The sequence below is a fragment of the Lissotriton helveticus genome, chromosome 12 (assembly GCF_964261635.1).
Source record: "Lissotriton helveticus chromosome 12, aLisHel1.1, whole genome shotgun sequence".
In the NCBI taxonomy this organism is placed as follows: domain Eukaryota; kingdom Metazoa; phylum Chordata; class Amphibia; order Caudata; family Salamandridae; genus Lissotriton; species Lissotriton helveticus.
In genome coordinates this window covers 84290302-84305904 of record NC_136073.1, presented here as the reverse complement: position 1 = coordinate 84305904, position 15603 = coordinate 84290302, and the positions used below count along the sequence as shown (strand labels likewise).

The 15603-nt window shown below is 42.8% G+C and overlaps 1 protein-coding gene across 1 annotated transcript in view; it reads right to left on the bottom strand.

The window, feature by feature from the left end:
- Positions 1-480: 480 nt before the first annotated feature.
- LOC144797882 (extracellular calcium-sensing receptor-like) overlaps positions 481-15603 on the bottom strand; it is a 328213-nt gene continuing 313090 nt past the window's right edge. Inside the window, exons 5-6 of the mRNA XM_078668684.1 lie at positions 1494-1617; positions 481-1400 (exon numbers count right to left, since the gene is read on the bottom strand). Coding sequence (XP_078524810.1) covers positions 481-1400; positions 1494-1617 — 1044 coding nt within the window. The remainder of the gene's footprint in view (positions 1401-1493; positions 1618-15603) is intronic.

The window sequence follows — 15603 nt, the reverse complement described above, 5'->3', positions numbered from 1 at the left end:
ACATTGATACATCCATAGCAGCAGACATATAGCTTTATATTTTAACAGTTGTTAAAAGGGAAAACCTTAATAAAAACTACAGATTATTTGAGCTAAATCAGCGAATAGAGATCTATTCTCAAGCGAGTTCTGATCAACTTGGGATTTCATCTGATGAATGCCCTTTAGCTTTGCAATAACTTTTTGCAATGCATCTATATGAAAAATAAAGGTTATGAAAAGGAAAATATATTAGTAGTCATGGCATTCACAAGAACAAAAGCTTCAGCTAGATAACAAATTCACAGTTCTCAGGGTGTGTGTCTTTTGACGTTGGACTAACATGCAGTGTCTCTGTTATGGATTTATGAACAAATAATACCAATAGAGGGCTGAAGCCACACTGATTTGTACCAGAGTTCAAGGACTGCAAAATGCGTTGGAGCAATGCTGGGTCCATCCTTAAAGAAAAACATGTGTCCTAATGTGATATAGCTATGGTTAAAACACCTTTGTGTGACCTGGATCCCGGCTCATCAGATATGCTTTTGTGTTTCTGTTTGGTCTAAAAAGGATGATGAAACACTTTGGAACAAATATACACAAAACTAGGGAGGAACTTGAAGATAAAATGGCGAATATCTCCATGGCCACCATGTACTTGCCGTTAGTGCTGAGGTAGGCAGGAATAAATGAGATCCAAACACTGAGGAATGCGACCATGCTGAAGGTGATTAATTTAGCCTCGTTGAAGCTGTTGGGGAGATTCCTGGCCAGAAAAGCAATTACAAAACTAATGGTTGCAAGAAATCCAAGATATCCCAGCATGCACCAGAAAGCAATGGTGGATCCTTCGTGACATTCTACTGTGATGATACCAGGGTGAGTGTGAGTGTTATAGACCGAAAAAGGAGGTGCGACAACCAACCAAACACCACAGAGTAGAATTTGGATTAGAGTAGAGAAAAAGATGATTGTATATGACAACTGAGGCCCAACCCACCTCCTTAAGTCACTGTTGGGTTTTGTGGCAGCAAAGGCTATGACCACCATGATGGTTTTTGCTAAGATACAGGAGACACAAAGGGCAAACGTGATACCAAAGCCTGCCTGGCGAAGAAGGCATTTCTCTGTTGTGGGGTAACCAATAAAAGCCAACGAGCAAAGGAAGCACATGGTAAGAGACAGGAGCAAGAGGTAGCTAAGGTAACAATTGCTTGCTTTGACAATAGGTGTGCTTCTGTAATGAATGTAGAGTCCAAGGATGGCAACAGGAATTGTTGAAGACAAAAGACTGGCTCCAGCCAGGATGGCTCCAAAGGTTTCATTGTAGGAAAGAAACTCGGTGATCTTTGGGACGCAACGGATACGATTATCATTGGACCATTGATCCCATGGACATTTGAGGCATTCAACAGAATCTGATAGATGGCAAGAAAAAAACATGAATAATTTTTTATTTGTTGACCACTAAAAACTCATTACTCAAGCTCTGATACTGCATGTCCAGTTACCTGTTTGGTTGGAAATCTCTCCCCGCAGACAGGGAACACAGTTGTAGCAGCAAATGGGTTGTGTTGTTATGGCAGCTTTTCTGAATCCAGGAGGACAGCGGGGACTACAAACAGAGTCAGGGACCTAGAGACAGCCAATACCAATATATGAAAAAAACAGATGAAATAAAATTCATACACCAACTCTAAGGGACAAAACTACAAAGACACAATAAAAGGGCAAATGTAATTAAAACATCAGAAAACCTCAGAAGTTAAAATAATCTGCCGGTGTTTTCTTGTAAAAAGAGATGATATGCTTGCATGACAGGAGCTGCCTCAGCTAAAGTTTTGCAGATGATCTTCATTTATTTAAATATGTATTTATAAGTGAGAGAATCAACAATTCATAAAATACTATTAAATACCTTGCTTTTCACATACATTTTCATATTACAAGTCTTGGTGAATTTCTGAGAAAAAAGAGTTGATAAAGAGATGGTTTTCCCTATTCTTGTGACACACAAGTTAATTACTCAAAGCATTCTAACAACTCCTGTGTCTGAAAAACAAGCAGGGCCAGATGTACAAAGTTTTTTTTTGTTCACAAATGGCCTGTTTCATAAAATCTTGCCATTTGTGAATGAAAAAAGGCATTTTTAATGTCCAAAGGCACAATTTGCAATATGGTAACCTATTACCGAATCACAAATTGGTTTTGCTATTCTGTATAAGGAAGGGGTTGATTTAGGACATCCCTTCCTAATAACGACTAGCAGGGGTATGTGTGAATGTTTAGTGACTGAAATGTGTTTGCAAAAAACTTCCAATTTTACCACCTATTTCAGGTAGGTGGTAACCCATTTGCAAATACAAATGGATCCCCAAGGAATCCCTTCCACTTTGTGAATGTTTGTAAAAACATTTTTTAAGATCATGCTGTGGTTCCAAGTGCCTAAACCTACTCTTAAAAAATGGAAAGAAAACGTTTTTTGTTTAATCACTTCCCATTTTTTTTATCAAAAAGACCCCAGCAGGCCACCATCCCTGTGACTGAGACTTACCCTATGAATAATAATGAGGTAGGTCTATTTGTGACCCACTGTTAAAAAACACCATTTGCATAGCTGTTTGCACTAAGAATCACAAAATGTGTTAAACACACATTTGTGCATAGCGGTTTGCGATTACCAAATATTGAATCTGAAGAATTGGCTATTTTGGAATCACAAACACTTACCTACATGCATCTGGCTCTAATGAATTATTGATTTTTCAAGGCAAAATGTAATTAGTCACCAAGAGGACAATTTCCATTTCTGACAACTTCTATTGTGAGATGGACATCACCAGCATCAGGGGAGCATACAAGCATCTCATGGACAACTGAATGCTCTCTACTGTGTACATGTCAAATTACTGGTGTTTATGGAAATGAACAGTTGGCATTCTCTGAAATGTCCTTACCTACTTCTCCAAATCATGGTGAAAACTGATAACAAGCACAATGGCCAACTTTGATGCATCCATGCCATCCATTTTTGTTGACTCTGTTTTCCATCATGGTATTTTAACACAAAACATGTTTAACAAAAATTGAGACTTGTTTTTTTTGTACTTGCCAGAAACTGTTTTTGGATGGAATGAAGTAAGTTGAAATTCACTTCATGATTCTGTCTATATTTGACTGTCCAACTGTTAAACATAATCTACAGTGCTGCATAATCTCACATCATTAGAGGCTGAAACACGCTGATTTTGCAGGGGGGAATTGGATGCAGAGAAATGCAAACTGCCCTATTCTTCAGATATGAACATAAGAATCTCTGAAGAAGCTGTGAAAGAACTGTGTTTACTGTATGATCATAAAAGCTTTTCTCAAGAAAGCAGCTGAAATGAAAAGGAAAGGGACTTTGGACACCAAGTTCAACCAAATAGATTATCAACCACAGTTGTATTTTACAAAAGGACTGCAAAACAAACTGGGAAAAATGCTCAAAGAAAGCCTTTGCTCATAATCTTAAAAAGATAGCGTGGTATAGCTGAGGCTCTTCTTCTCCAGAACCGCAGCCAGCCACACCCATCTGGCCCCCTCCCCCCAGGCTGTCTCCTGGGAAAACAAACTACACAAATCTTTTGATTTGGGGTTGTGAACCCTGGTAGAATTTTATTACATATTTTATGGAAAAAAAAGACAGAGCATTTCAACATTGTATTTGCAGTAACCCTCATATATATAGCATTATTTACACCTGATGATGTGTACCTAACCTTTACAGTGCCACTAGACATCATATTCCTACCGCTATCTAGACATGTTCTTGCGTATCCCAATTTATGTCCCAAGTGAGATCATTAGTAACTTCTGTCATAACTCCCCAGCTCAGGCTCAACCTTTCTGCCCAATGATATGTGGTGGGACACTCCTTAGGGGAGAGCCCCACACACCCAGAATGCTTTCCCCTTTGGGGCGTTCATGTGTGAGGTGCCTGTGCAGGGGACCCGTCTGCCCACTAGTATACCTACCTCGGGTACACCATAAATCCATCACTTCTCCCCTCCCCCCATGGGCCAGTGCGGGGCACATGCATGGCCTTATGGGTGGTTGGACATAAGGGCAAGATGCAAGTTTCCGCTCGCAACCCTCTGCACCTGGATCCTCCAGGTGAACTCCTGCCAGCACCCCTTGGGTGGACCCGTTATCCCGCCATTGTGGAAATCTAAGGAAAGGTAGTGCCTAATTGAACCACAATTGTAACCTCACATGCAATACTCCCGACAAAATTTCGACAAAAACACTCAACCTGAAAAGGAATGATTGGTTTGTACATAAACAAGACAGCCCAACACCCAACATGTGAGGAACCTATCCCTAAAATGTAATTGCTATGGGGATGGAGGGAGGGACAAAAAAGACTCAGCTGGCATGTTGCGATTCTCTCGAAGCAGTGATCAGGATTACAAAGACCTGACCTTCCCCTCATGCCCCTTTTGTGGGCAAGGCTTCAATGTCCAATTACATTTACAACAATATTTACACCAGGTGATGCATACCTAACCTCGACGGAGCCACTGGATATAATCTTTCTACCGCTATCTGGTCATGTTCCTGCGTATCCCAATTTTTGCCCAGAATGAGCTCATGATCCTGTGTTATCTCGCCAGTCCAGGCCCAGTCTTCCCACACAGTGACCTGTGGTGGTTTCCTCCTTAGGGTGGACCCCCACACACACAAAATGCAACATCCTTTGGGGTGTCCATGTGTGAGGTGCCTGTGCAAGGGGCCTGTCTGCCCGCTAGTATGCCGACTTCGGGCACCCACTTACTCCCAAGGGCCAGTGTGAGACATGCCGATTGCGACTGCACAGGTGGTTGCCCATAAGGGCCAGATGCGACCATTCACTTGCAACCCCAATGCCCCTGGGCCCATCACCTAGCTGTCATAGAAATGTAAGAAAAGGTAGTGACCTCACCCACCACAGGCCAGCATAGTTCACCTACAATCTGGCCTCAGCCCCCCTCTGGTCTATTCCTCTATTGGGGCGATGCACAAACTAGACAAAAATTTTCCCAAGAAAAATATAATTATGATCTTTGATAGGTGTACTCCATCCTACAGAAAAAAAACACTCCCCCATAATGAGCCATTGGGGATGGATGGCAACTTATGTAGTCTGAATAGCTTGCTAGTTTTATTGTTTACATGTTTTACCGAATGATTGACAGCATGAATTGAGCTACTACTGCTACACTCCATCCAATGTGTGACCATGCCAGCACCACATGCAGGAACTTCCAGGCTAACCAATAGTAGCCAGCAACCAACATGCACCAAGTCGTTGTCACCTAAATGCAGTGTAACCACTTATGGGGGCATAACCCCCTTTGGCACCATTGTGTCTAAAAGAGCCCTCAGTTGGGCTAGCTGCAGCCCCCTTATCTGAAAAATTGCAGGCTATAACCTGGGCTCAGTGCTATGCTCGGGAAGTAACCTGCAAGGTAGGTCTCAATACCGTGCCGGACAGAGAAATGGCCCAGGATCCAAACGTTTGTACACCCATTCACTTCTGTGTGGACAGGGGCTGCCAAGGGTTCAAGTCACTTGTTTAACTCTCTACTTCTCCAACCTGAACATATAGGAAAGAAGAAGAGAGGGATCAGGAAACCATCACCACTGTTAAAACATATGCAGCCTCACGTAGCGCTTGTAACAGTCTGACTGTTACAGACTGTGCAGCATGTATTACTTGGTGTACTCAGCAGCAAAATGTGGTTGCCCTTCCCCACCTGCTCTGTCTTGTACCTGGGGATATTAATCACAGAGGACCCGACGTCCACCAGCTGTAATCCGCGTCCATATCCCTCTTCTTCATGGCTACCCACTCACAGACCCGTAAAGCACCATTGAAAGCGAGGGGGAATGCCACCCTGAAAAGCCGGACTTCCTCCATGGATTTATAGACTACTCCCAGTGATTCCCATCAAAGCCCTCTGGACCAGGAAGGACATAGTCTCATCTGGGTTCAAATGCATCTTTGCAAAAAAGGAAATTGCTGCTACATGGCACCTGGCAGTGGCAACTGAGCACCCTTGCCCCCGCAGAGCCCTGAAGAAACCAAAGAATGACAAGGAGGTAAACCAGGACCCAGCCTTAACTGCCCCAAGAAGTTGCAGTAAGTGCAGAACACCCCTACATAAACCCAACTGATCCTGGGAGGTAGGCTGGCTGCCCTGAGGTCTGTTAGGCTAGGGGACCAATCTGCCACAGATAGTCCGGGAATGGCAGAGGTGACACCGCGGCTCCTGGGTGATGGCACCTAAAAACCTGTATCTTAGAATGAGACAAAGCATCTGTAGCATTGTTTAGAACTCCTGGCACATGCTTGGATCTAAACAGCACCTTTAGTTTAAGGCATGCCAACACAATCTCTTCTTAGAATCATCTTGCACTTAGCCGCTTTCTGATTAATGCATTTAACCAGAGACATATTACCTGACCAGAAAATGACTGACAGGTTGCGGAATTGATCTGGCTCAATAGAGAATGCTCCTATAATAGTGAACAATTCAAGGAAGACTATATTGTTAACCATACCTGATTGCACCCACTCCCTGGGTTACCGCTGTGCGCACCAAGCTGGATCTAAGATGGCTCTAAATCCCTCGCTCCCTACCACATCAATGAACAGCCCTAGCTCCTCACCGCTTATGGGTCACCACAGCCACACCACCGACCCATTGACATTTTGCAAAAATTGTTCAAGATTCTCTTGTTCTGCCTGTCTTCACTATACAAATGCAAAACCAACAGTTGATGGACAGAATGCAGAACAATGTCATACATTCACCCCAGTACAGAGATTTGGGCCTAAATCCATCGTTTTTTTGCACTCCACACCACCCCAGTTCAGACATAGCCATATGCAAATCAGCCTTGACCCTGTGCCTCAAGGGAACAGTCCAGCCCGAACTGCCAAGCCATGTCTTTCCTGGACCGGAATCTAGCATCATAGGACCGGTTTCCTGCTATCAGCCGTCTTCAGCCAGGATAGCTTGACTCCAGTGGTGTGGAGAGCATGGGACTCACGTCTGAGCATACCCATCCCACTCGGGGGGACAAATGCAAAACCAACAGTTGATGGACCGAATGCAGAACAATGTCATACATTCACCCCAGTACAGAGATCTGGGCCTAAATCCATCGTTTTTTGCTCACTTTGCCACTGGATTCAAGCAAGCCGGGCTGAAGACGGCTGTGATGCCAGAAACCGGTCCTCGGAAGCTTTTTTCCGGTCCAGGGAAGGCATGGCTTGGCAGTTCGGGCTGGACTGTTCCCATGAGGCACAGGGTCAGACTGATTTGCATATAGCCATGTCTGAACTGGGGTGGCAGAGTGGATTAAAGAACGGTGATGGATTAAACCCAGATCTTTTGACTGGGTGTGAGTGTTTGATTGGTTCAGATGCTTCGTCCATCACCACCCCCTTTTGTACCGCTTTGTTCCCCATAAGTGTGGCAGGGTATGCTCAGACGTGAGTCCCTTGCTCACTTTGCCACTGGATTCAAGCAAGCCGGGCTGAAGACGGCTGTAATGCCAGAAACCGGTCCTCTGATGCTTTTTTCCGGTCCAGGGAAGGCATGGCTTGGCAGTTTGGGCTTGACTGTTCCCATGAGGCACAGGGTCAGACTGATTTGTATATAGTCATGTCTGAACTGGGGTGGCAGAGTGGGCTAAAGAACGGTGATGGATTAAGCCCAGATCTTTTGACTGGGTGTGAGTGTTTGATTGGTTTAGATGCTCCGTCCATCACCACCCCCTTTTGTACCGCTTTGTCTTCACTATACAGCCTGGTATGATGATATTAAATCTTTAAGCCAAACATGGCCTGGGAGATGGACCGCGAAAAGGGGCAGCCCATTAATATGATATGGAGGATGAAGTTCAACTACCCCACCAAGACCTGCAACTGATGTACTGTGACCTTCTTATCCAACAGACATGCCCGCAGGGCTTGAGAGAAGACATTGACCTTTTCCATAGAAAGCCTGGAACCCCCGCAACTGAATCCAACTCTATTTCCAGGAACTCAATGGTAGTGGCAGGCCCAACCGTCTTGTCCAGTGCCAACGCACCCAAAACTTCTGCATCTGCTCCTGGAAAATATGCAGTGCTTCCATGCAGTGCCCTGATCTATGGAGCAAAGCCCAAGGTTACAACTCTTGCAGCACCTTTATTGCTTGATCAAGCGAGGTGTATTTGACTGGGCATAGGGTCCTATTGAAAACCTCATCCACAGACTGCCCTGGCGTTGACAGGTTATGGAGAAGTCTATATTCTCTTGGCCCTTTCTTCGGGACAATTCCTAATGGGTAGCAAACAAAACCATCAAGGTGGGTTGGCTCGAATGGCCCTGCAACCCTGCCAAGACCCAACTAATTTACGACTTTTGCCCTGGACACCCCTTGGTTAGCTCTGAGCGGCTGTTGAGTCTTACAGCAGGGTGAACCCACATAACCCATTGCGGGAATCCTAAAATCTTCCTTGAAGCCCTCAAACAATATCTGTGCTGCCTCTCTGTTATTGTACATATTGACCCATGGGATCATTACTGACAAGACATCCGGTGAGTAGACCTTCTCTAAAACCAGATGATCAGACCTGTTTCTTGCCACCCATATCCCCGGATTTTTTTTTAAAAACACTTGGATTCGGGGTGGGATGTCATCTGCAAAGGGAACAAAAGTGCTTAAATCTACATGTCCCTGATGGTCTAGTATAGGTGTGCCGATTGATATCCCAACAGGTGACTTTCTTTGCCCCTACTGCTGGGCTACTGGTGAACCCTGTCCCTGCACGAAAGGTTTATTGGTGTCTGAATCTGCCTGTGAATGCTTCATGTGGTGGAGCCATATATTAAGCTCAATCTGATCCCAAGCCAATGTAGAGCTGGAAGCCTTAGACCTAGAACTCCATGTCATACTCCTTCCAACCCATCCCACCATACTCACCTCGTGCACACACAACCCTGTTTCAGTAGCAAGAGAGTTAGGCCCCCAAGTTGCGAACACGCTCCGACAGGATGGCCGAATAAGTTAAAAAGCCTATGATACTATTCCCCAATGTCTCCTCTACCTTCTTTCTCTGACACCACTGATTAAAATACCTAGGATGCGCACATTCCCTGCACCTCGTGGCCTCTTCCTTGTCTGGTTTTCCACCTTCTAAATGTTTTCTTTAACTTCCATATGGAATGTGCCTGCCCAACTGTTCGTGCTCTGATCGCACTTCACCCAAACCTATGAGAAGTAAGAAAGCTGCTGTACTTGAATGAACTTCCACCTGAGTTGGGGTATACTCACAATCCCTGAAGAAGTGCTGTGCGCACTGCCACCCAAAATGGAGACCCTGCTGACAGCCCCTGGCCATCTACCTGTGAGGAATCACCGCTGACCCCAGCCCCTACTGTGGAACCCAGTGCTCCCACGGCAGGAGCTGCCACAGCCGTGGCCATTCCACAGCTTCCTGCCATGCCCCAACAATGGCAGGAGGTCCTCGATTCACCAGAACCCCCACACCCAAGTGAGCTACTAAGAGCCTGGTCTTCTCTGGATCATCCACATGGCTAGTGCCCTCCATGGCCCACCCAACCACAGGGTCAGACAGCATTCCAACACTAGAGAGCCACGGCAACACACCTGTCAACTTATTCACTAAATCAGACAGCGAAGGACCTGCAACTGGAATTGTCTCGTCCGCTGTGCAATCAGCTGCATTCTGAACAATTCCCCTGCCTGCTGTTGAGCCAATTAACATTGTGACCAGTTCTTATGCTGACCCTTGCCACCCTTATCAGGACCTGGAGTCTGTCCCACAGGGGGACCCCTTAAAACAGGAGGGTCCAAAACCCTAGATGAGCCACTGACTGCCACCACCTGCGCCTGCCCCACTGCCCTGCACTTACTTGGAGCCTTGACCCTATTTGAGACTGAGGGGAAACGCCTCCTTGGGAGGAACCCCAGACCTCCTGGCTCTTTCCAACTGCTCCTCTAGGGCCAGTACACAGAAGGCTGAGCCTGTAAAGCCACAATTGCAACATTGTTTGTATCCACCTTGCTTATCAAGGCCTCTAGTGGCCCTCTGTCCTGGAGTGCTTGGCACTTTTTTTAATCCCAGGCATAACGGCCTCCGATGACACAAAACCCACAAAATGTATGCCTACCAATCATGCGTCCCCTGAGATCTTTTAAAAATATCTATATGCCTTCAACCAAAAAACCCTGCCCACCAATGTTAGCCCCCAAAAACTCCCGTCCAAGCATACTGGCATTCTGGTGTCACCTTCGTGACCAGGCCTACCTAACAATCACACCAGATCTAATACCTTCACATGTTTCAAATGGGCAGCCAGAATTGAATAGGGGACCTCTTGATATTTGAAAACACTATCCAAATAATGGCTCAACCAATTTGGTACAACTATAAAATGCCCAACAAACAAAGGCACCAAGCTATCACCCCCTTCTAGGATCCACCACAGGAAAAACTCCTACATGCTCCACCCATGCCTGCAGGTCTCAACGTTCTCCAGCCAGAGCCGCCACTGAGCGTAAAAATGTCTGGGTCAGGTGAGCAGTGCTCAAACCTGTGCAGCCCCAACCTGGATACAATTGGGCTGCTTCTAGCCTCTGATGTGAGCAAATGCAGGGGAAGCGCCGAGCGGAGACATGCAGCCCACCTGCAAATGGAGACAAAAGAGACAGCAGGAAAACAAAAAAGAGGTTGCTGGCCTGTTGCAGCATGTGGAACAGGTCAATCCTCTTGAGGCAGCTATCGGGAATAGAAAGACCCCCTTTTATGAGTGGGGCTTTGCGGTCCAATTGGACATGCACCTCGGAAGCCAAACCTATGACTTTTGGGGTAAAAGCCCCACCACAGCCAGTCACAGCTCCTTATGTTGCAGGGTGGCAGTGCAAGGTGCTGCCATCCCCTTTCTCCCCCAGGTTTCCGGGCAATCGAGAGCCACCATGCCTGCAGCTCCCCTGTGGTGAGGGAGCCTTAGCCATCCTAACTTGATGAGAAAGGGGCAAGAACAATTGTTCAAGAAAGATTTTGCTCTTAATCTTAAATATGGTATCTAAAAAAGAAGAAATCGAAGCCTATGTGAACCTGCCCACTATACCCTCTAAAGGAATATCTTTATCTTTTAAACCACTCAGATTGTTGGAACACTCCTAATAGTTCATCTGGGTCTTTTGAGTTCTTAACCAAGTTACTGATTCTTGCACTGCTATTGATATAAAAAAAGTCCTTTAGTGAGTTGATTGATTAATGTGAAGTGAAATATTGGCATGTAGGTTAAGTCCCGAAAAGATATAGAACTATTCCTCACATGTATTGGAGGTAGTTTGGATTCTAACTGAATAGAGTTATTTTGTTGTGTAACAAAAAGCTTTGTATATTTTCCCTGCTTTTGTTAGTAGCTTGATTTGGCATGCGGATGGCATAATGTACTCCAGTGAAGTTTTTACATGTTTGTAAGGTTTTTTTTTTTTTTTTAAATATACTTTGCAACTATGGGATAATCTGTTATTTTAAAGCTGACAATTTATTGGTTTGTCAGTTAAATAAAGAGCCACCGTCAATTACTAAATTTGATTGGGTTTAAAGCTAAGATTAATGTCAAGTGTAGTAGCTGCAAGTTGTAGTGAAATTGCATGTCATAATGTCAAAGCTAAATGATTGTACTACTGAAAATCGACTACAAAAATATATCTACCAACATCAATATTGAAGTCAAAAGATAGACAAACATAATACGAAACGATAAACTGATAACAAAAACAGCAATAAATATTGCATCCAAAATATCGCCCTACACCAATATATAAAGTTAAATCATATCTAATGCAAAAATGTTAAAATAACAAGCACCTACTGTTTATATTGAAGATACATTATTGAGATATGTATTTCAAATTAATTTAACATTTTAAAAAGTTGCACTATATATTGAAATATATTTTATGTAAATCTGATGAATGTAATGTTTAATTGTGTAATTAATCTTTAAACATGTACTTTACATTGCAACTGATAAAATCCACACCTGCTAGATTAAAACATGTTTTATTTACAACACATAAATCAATTTATAAACAATAAAGCATTGTTATTAATGTGGATTTATCGTAACATATAGTTTAAATTAAAAATAATGATCTGTTTTTAAGTACTAATATTGATATATAATTACATAAACATCTAAAGTTATATATACAACAACTTCAATATCTTTAAAATGCTTCAATATTTAAACATTGATATACATTTGTGGGGTAAATCATATTTACTATTCCCACTCCAAAGTAAACAATATCAGGACAAATTTGGACTTGGGATGGGTGGTGAGGGGGGATTTTCTACCGTCAAACCAAACTAAGCAAAACTAGAAAAAACTTCTGACTCTCTGGGGGGGGGTCATATATACTATTCCTACTCCAAAAGTGGGCAACATTAAAGAAAGTGTGAAAAGCTGGGTCGGTCATATGCTATTATGCCCACTCCATATGAAACAAAATTTAGAAAAGTGCTCTACTCTGGAGTGGTCAGGTTTACTATTTACACTCCTTCCTAAGTAACACTGGGGAAAGTGTCGGATGGACTATTGTTAAGTATACTAGTCCTACTCAAACCTAAGTGACATTAAGGAAGGCATTTGATGCTGTGGGGCTGCAGATTCACTCTACCACTCCAAATTAAACAATATTTGAGAAAGTGTTGGATACTGGGGATGTCAGACTTACTAATTCCACTTCAATCTAAGCAAAATTGGGGAAACATGTGGACTCTAAAGGGGTCGAATTAAGTATTTCCACTCCAAACTAAAAGACATTAGAGAAAGTCTTGCACACTGGGGAGTTGAGTGAGTTGCAGAAATACTATTGCCATTCACAACTAATAAACATTACAGTAAACAGGAAAATTGTGCAGAAATAACCAGAAAATAAAAATAAATATGAACTTTACCTATTAAACACTATTTTTAAAATAAAACAAAGTAATACAAATATAAAAATAATTAAATGTTATAATATCTGCCCTTAATACATTTAGATGAACACAATTGATTAATTGTCCACATTAATTTTTTCATTTGAAGCAATACAAAAAATATAAAATATTTAAACAATCAGAAACAAATGTTTCAACTAAACATTTTTTTCTGAAATTAAATTAATAAAAAGTAAACAATTTTTTATCAATAAACAATATATGTTTAAACTGTAAATTAAAAACTACAAAATAATGTTTCAAATGTAAGTAGCTTCAAATATATTAAATATTATATTAATATTAAATAAATTCAATAAAAAAAACACCCCAATAAAACACACACAAATAAACATTTAAAAAGTCAATTATAAAATAAACTACACATTAGTTACAATAAAGATAAAAGTGATATTTACAAAAGCAATATTATATACAATTGTATTTAATGCTTCAATATTATTCTTCATAAGAGAAAAATAATATACTTCAAAAAACAAAAACAATAAGCTTATCATCGACATTCAATGTTGATATTATAGTACCCACAAAGTGATGACTGGTGATTAAGTACCATTGATATTCTGTCACCGATAGTAAGAATCCACATCAACGAGACTAGACTGTCAAAGTTGCATATGTGTTTATTTTGGCTGTATTATAGCTCTCATTTTTATGAATGAGAAATGTACTTTTAACATTAGTGTCAATGAAAACAAAAGTACTAACCATGTTTAACTGAAAAAAACTGCTCTTATGAGTACAGTCCTTGCTATATGAACATCATTCTTTTGAGGTTTATATCAGATGCCAGGAGACACCCGGAGGAGGTGCTGGAAACTGCTATTCAGAAGCTCATCCTGTGAGCTCTGTGTGAGCCCGGTGCTCTGACTTCTGTCCTCCGGGTTTGAAGCCGGGCCACCAAGTGCTGAAGTGAGGAGGGCAATTCCAGCCTGGGGGCTCACAGGGGCTCATCTGTGTGTGGTGAACACTCGACAAAAGGTAAGATTTAGGAAGTTTATTCATGACCGCCAGCTCCAGAAACCAACTGGCAACTGTCGGTCGCGTCAACGCAAATAGTTTAAACCAAAAAAGGCATTTTTATGTGGGTATTCCAAAATTCTACATCACAAGGAAAGAGATTAGAGTAAACACTACACTTTGTCTATGTGCAGTGTGGAGGAGGCCCGGACGTTTCCAGGGGAATTCCATGGCACCAGGGAGCAGCGTCCATCGTACAATATTAAGCTGCTGGACCCGTTGAAGCTGCATGAGCATGGAGCTGCATGAGCCAAACTAACCTTGGGAGGTGAGATAAGCTTCAAAAATTAAGGACGGAGGCAGGTGCTGCAGCGGCATTGGGGTCTGATCAGGACCCAGGATTGACCTGAGACAAAAGCATAATTTGGCGACAATGCTAAAACAAGGTGAGGAACGTGGTGGTAGCGTGGTGCAGCATTAGTGTGCCGTTCCATAAGGTCAAGCCCAGGAGACGTGGAAGCAGCAGCTCCAGATCTCAGCATGGCTTGCTGAACCTGGGGAGCTCCCTCGGATCCTCGGTTCCATTTTTAGTCTGCATTGCCTCACTCTTCCCCCATTCTACTCTCACAGAGAGGTGAGGCCCGGAAGCAATTAATCGCGACCCAGCCCGGTAATATGGCAACATGGTAACACAATAATACAGCTAGTCACACGGTACAACACATTGCAGTATCGATTTGTCCAATTATTTCATCCAAATAACCATATATTGGGCTTATTAGGTTGATTGCTATTCAGGTAAAAGAATGCACAAAAGAGCAACAGCAAATATTGCCCTAAATGGAGGAAATGCATTAAATTGAACCAACATCATATAAGGTAACTCAGTCAGCATTTGTGGGCAATTTATGGACTATCAATAAGAGCACATAGTTCTCCTTTGTTGCAGAGTCCAACAAGGAAAAAGAAAGCAAACATTTTTTAAATAACACAAAGGAGGACTTATGAGATGTGTTTCCTCCAGCGCGCAGCAATCCGGCAATGCCCAAATGGCTCAAAAGCAAGAAAACAGGCAAACCTAAAACCACTCTAAGGTCATTACAAATTATTTTAATGGCTAATGGTTTAATGGTTAATGGGCTGAGGTAATTGTGCTACAAGTGGGCATGCAGCCGGTGCCACCTGAAGACCAGCTGACACTACAGCAGTTAGAATTGAGTCACAAGAACAACCTAGAACTGACTCCCAATCCATCAATATTAAAAGCTCACTATCGTTTGTCACCAAACATTAAGGTTAACAACAATCAACCAAGAGCTAATTTGTGAGCTCTAATGGGTGTTAGCTGAAACACAGTAAAAGGCCCAGCTGCTCTGTCTTCCCCCATTGGCATCAGCATTTCTCACTTCTCCTCTCATTAAGGCCAGCACAGGCAAGCCCTAAGAAACCAGGGATGATGGGATCTGATGAGATACATTTTGATATAGGGAATTCCATCTCTTTGAATTCAGAAAAAGTTTTTAATTCAAAAATTTCCCAAAAAATCCTTCGAAAAAACTAAAACAAAAAATGTGGCCCTCGTAGCTCCAACAGATGTGT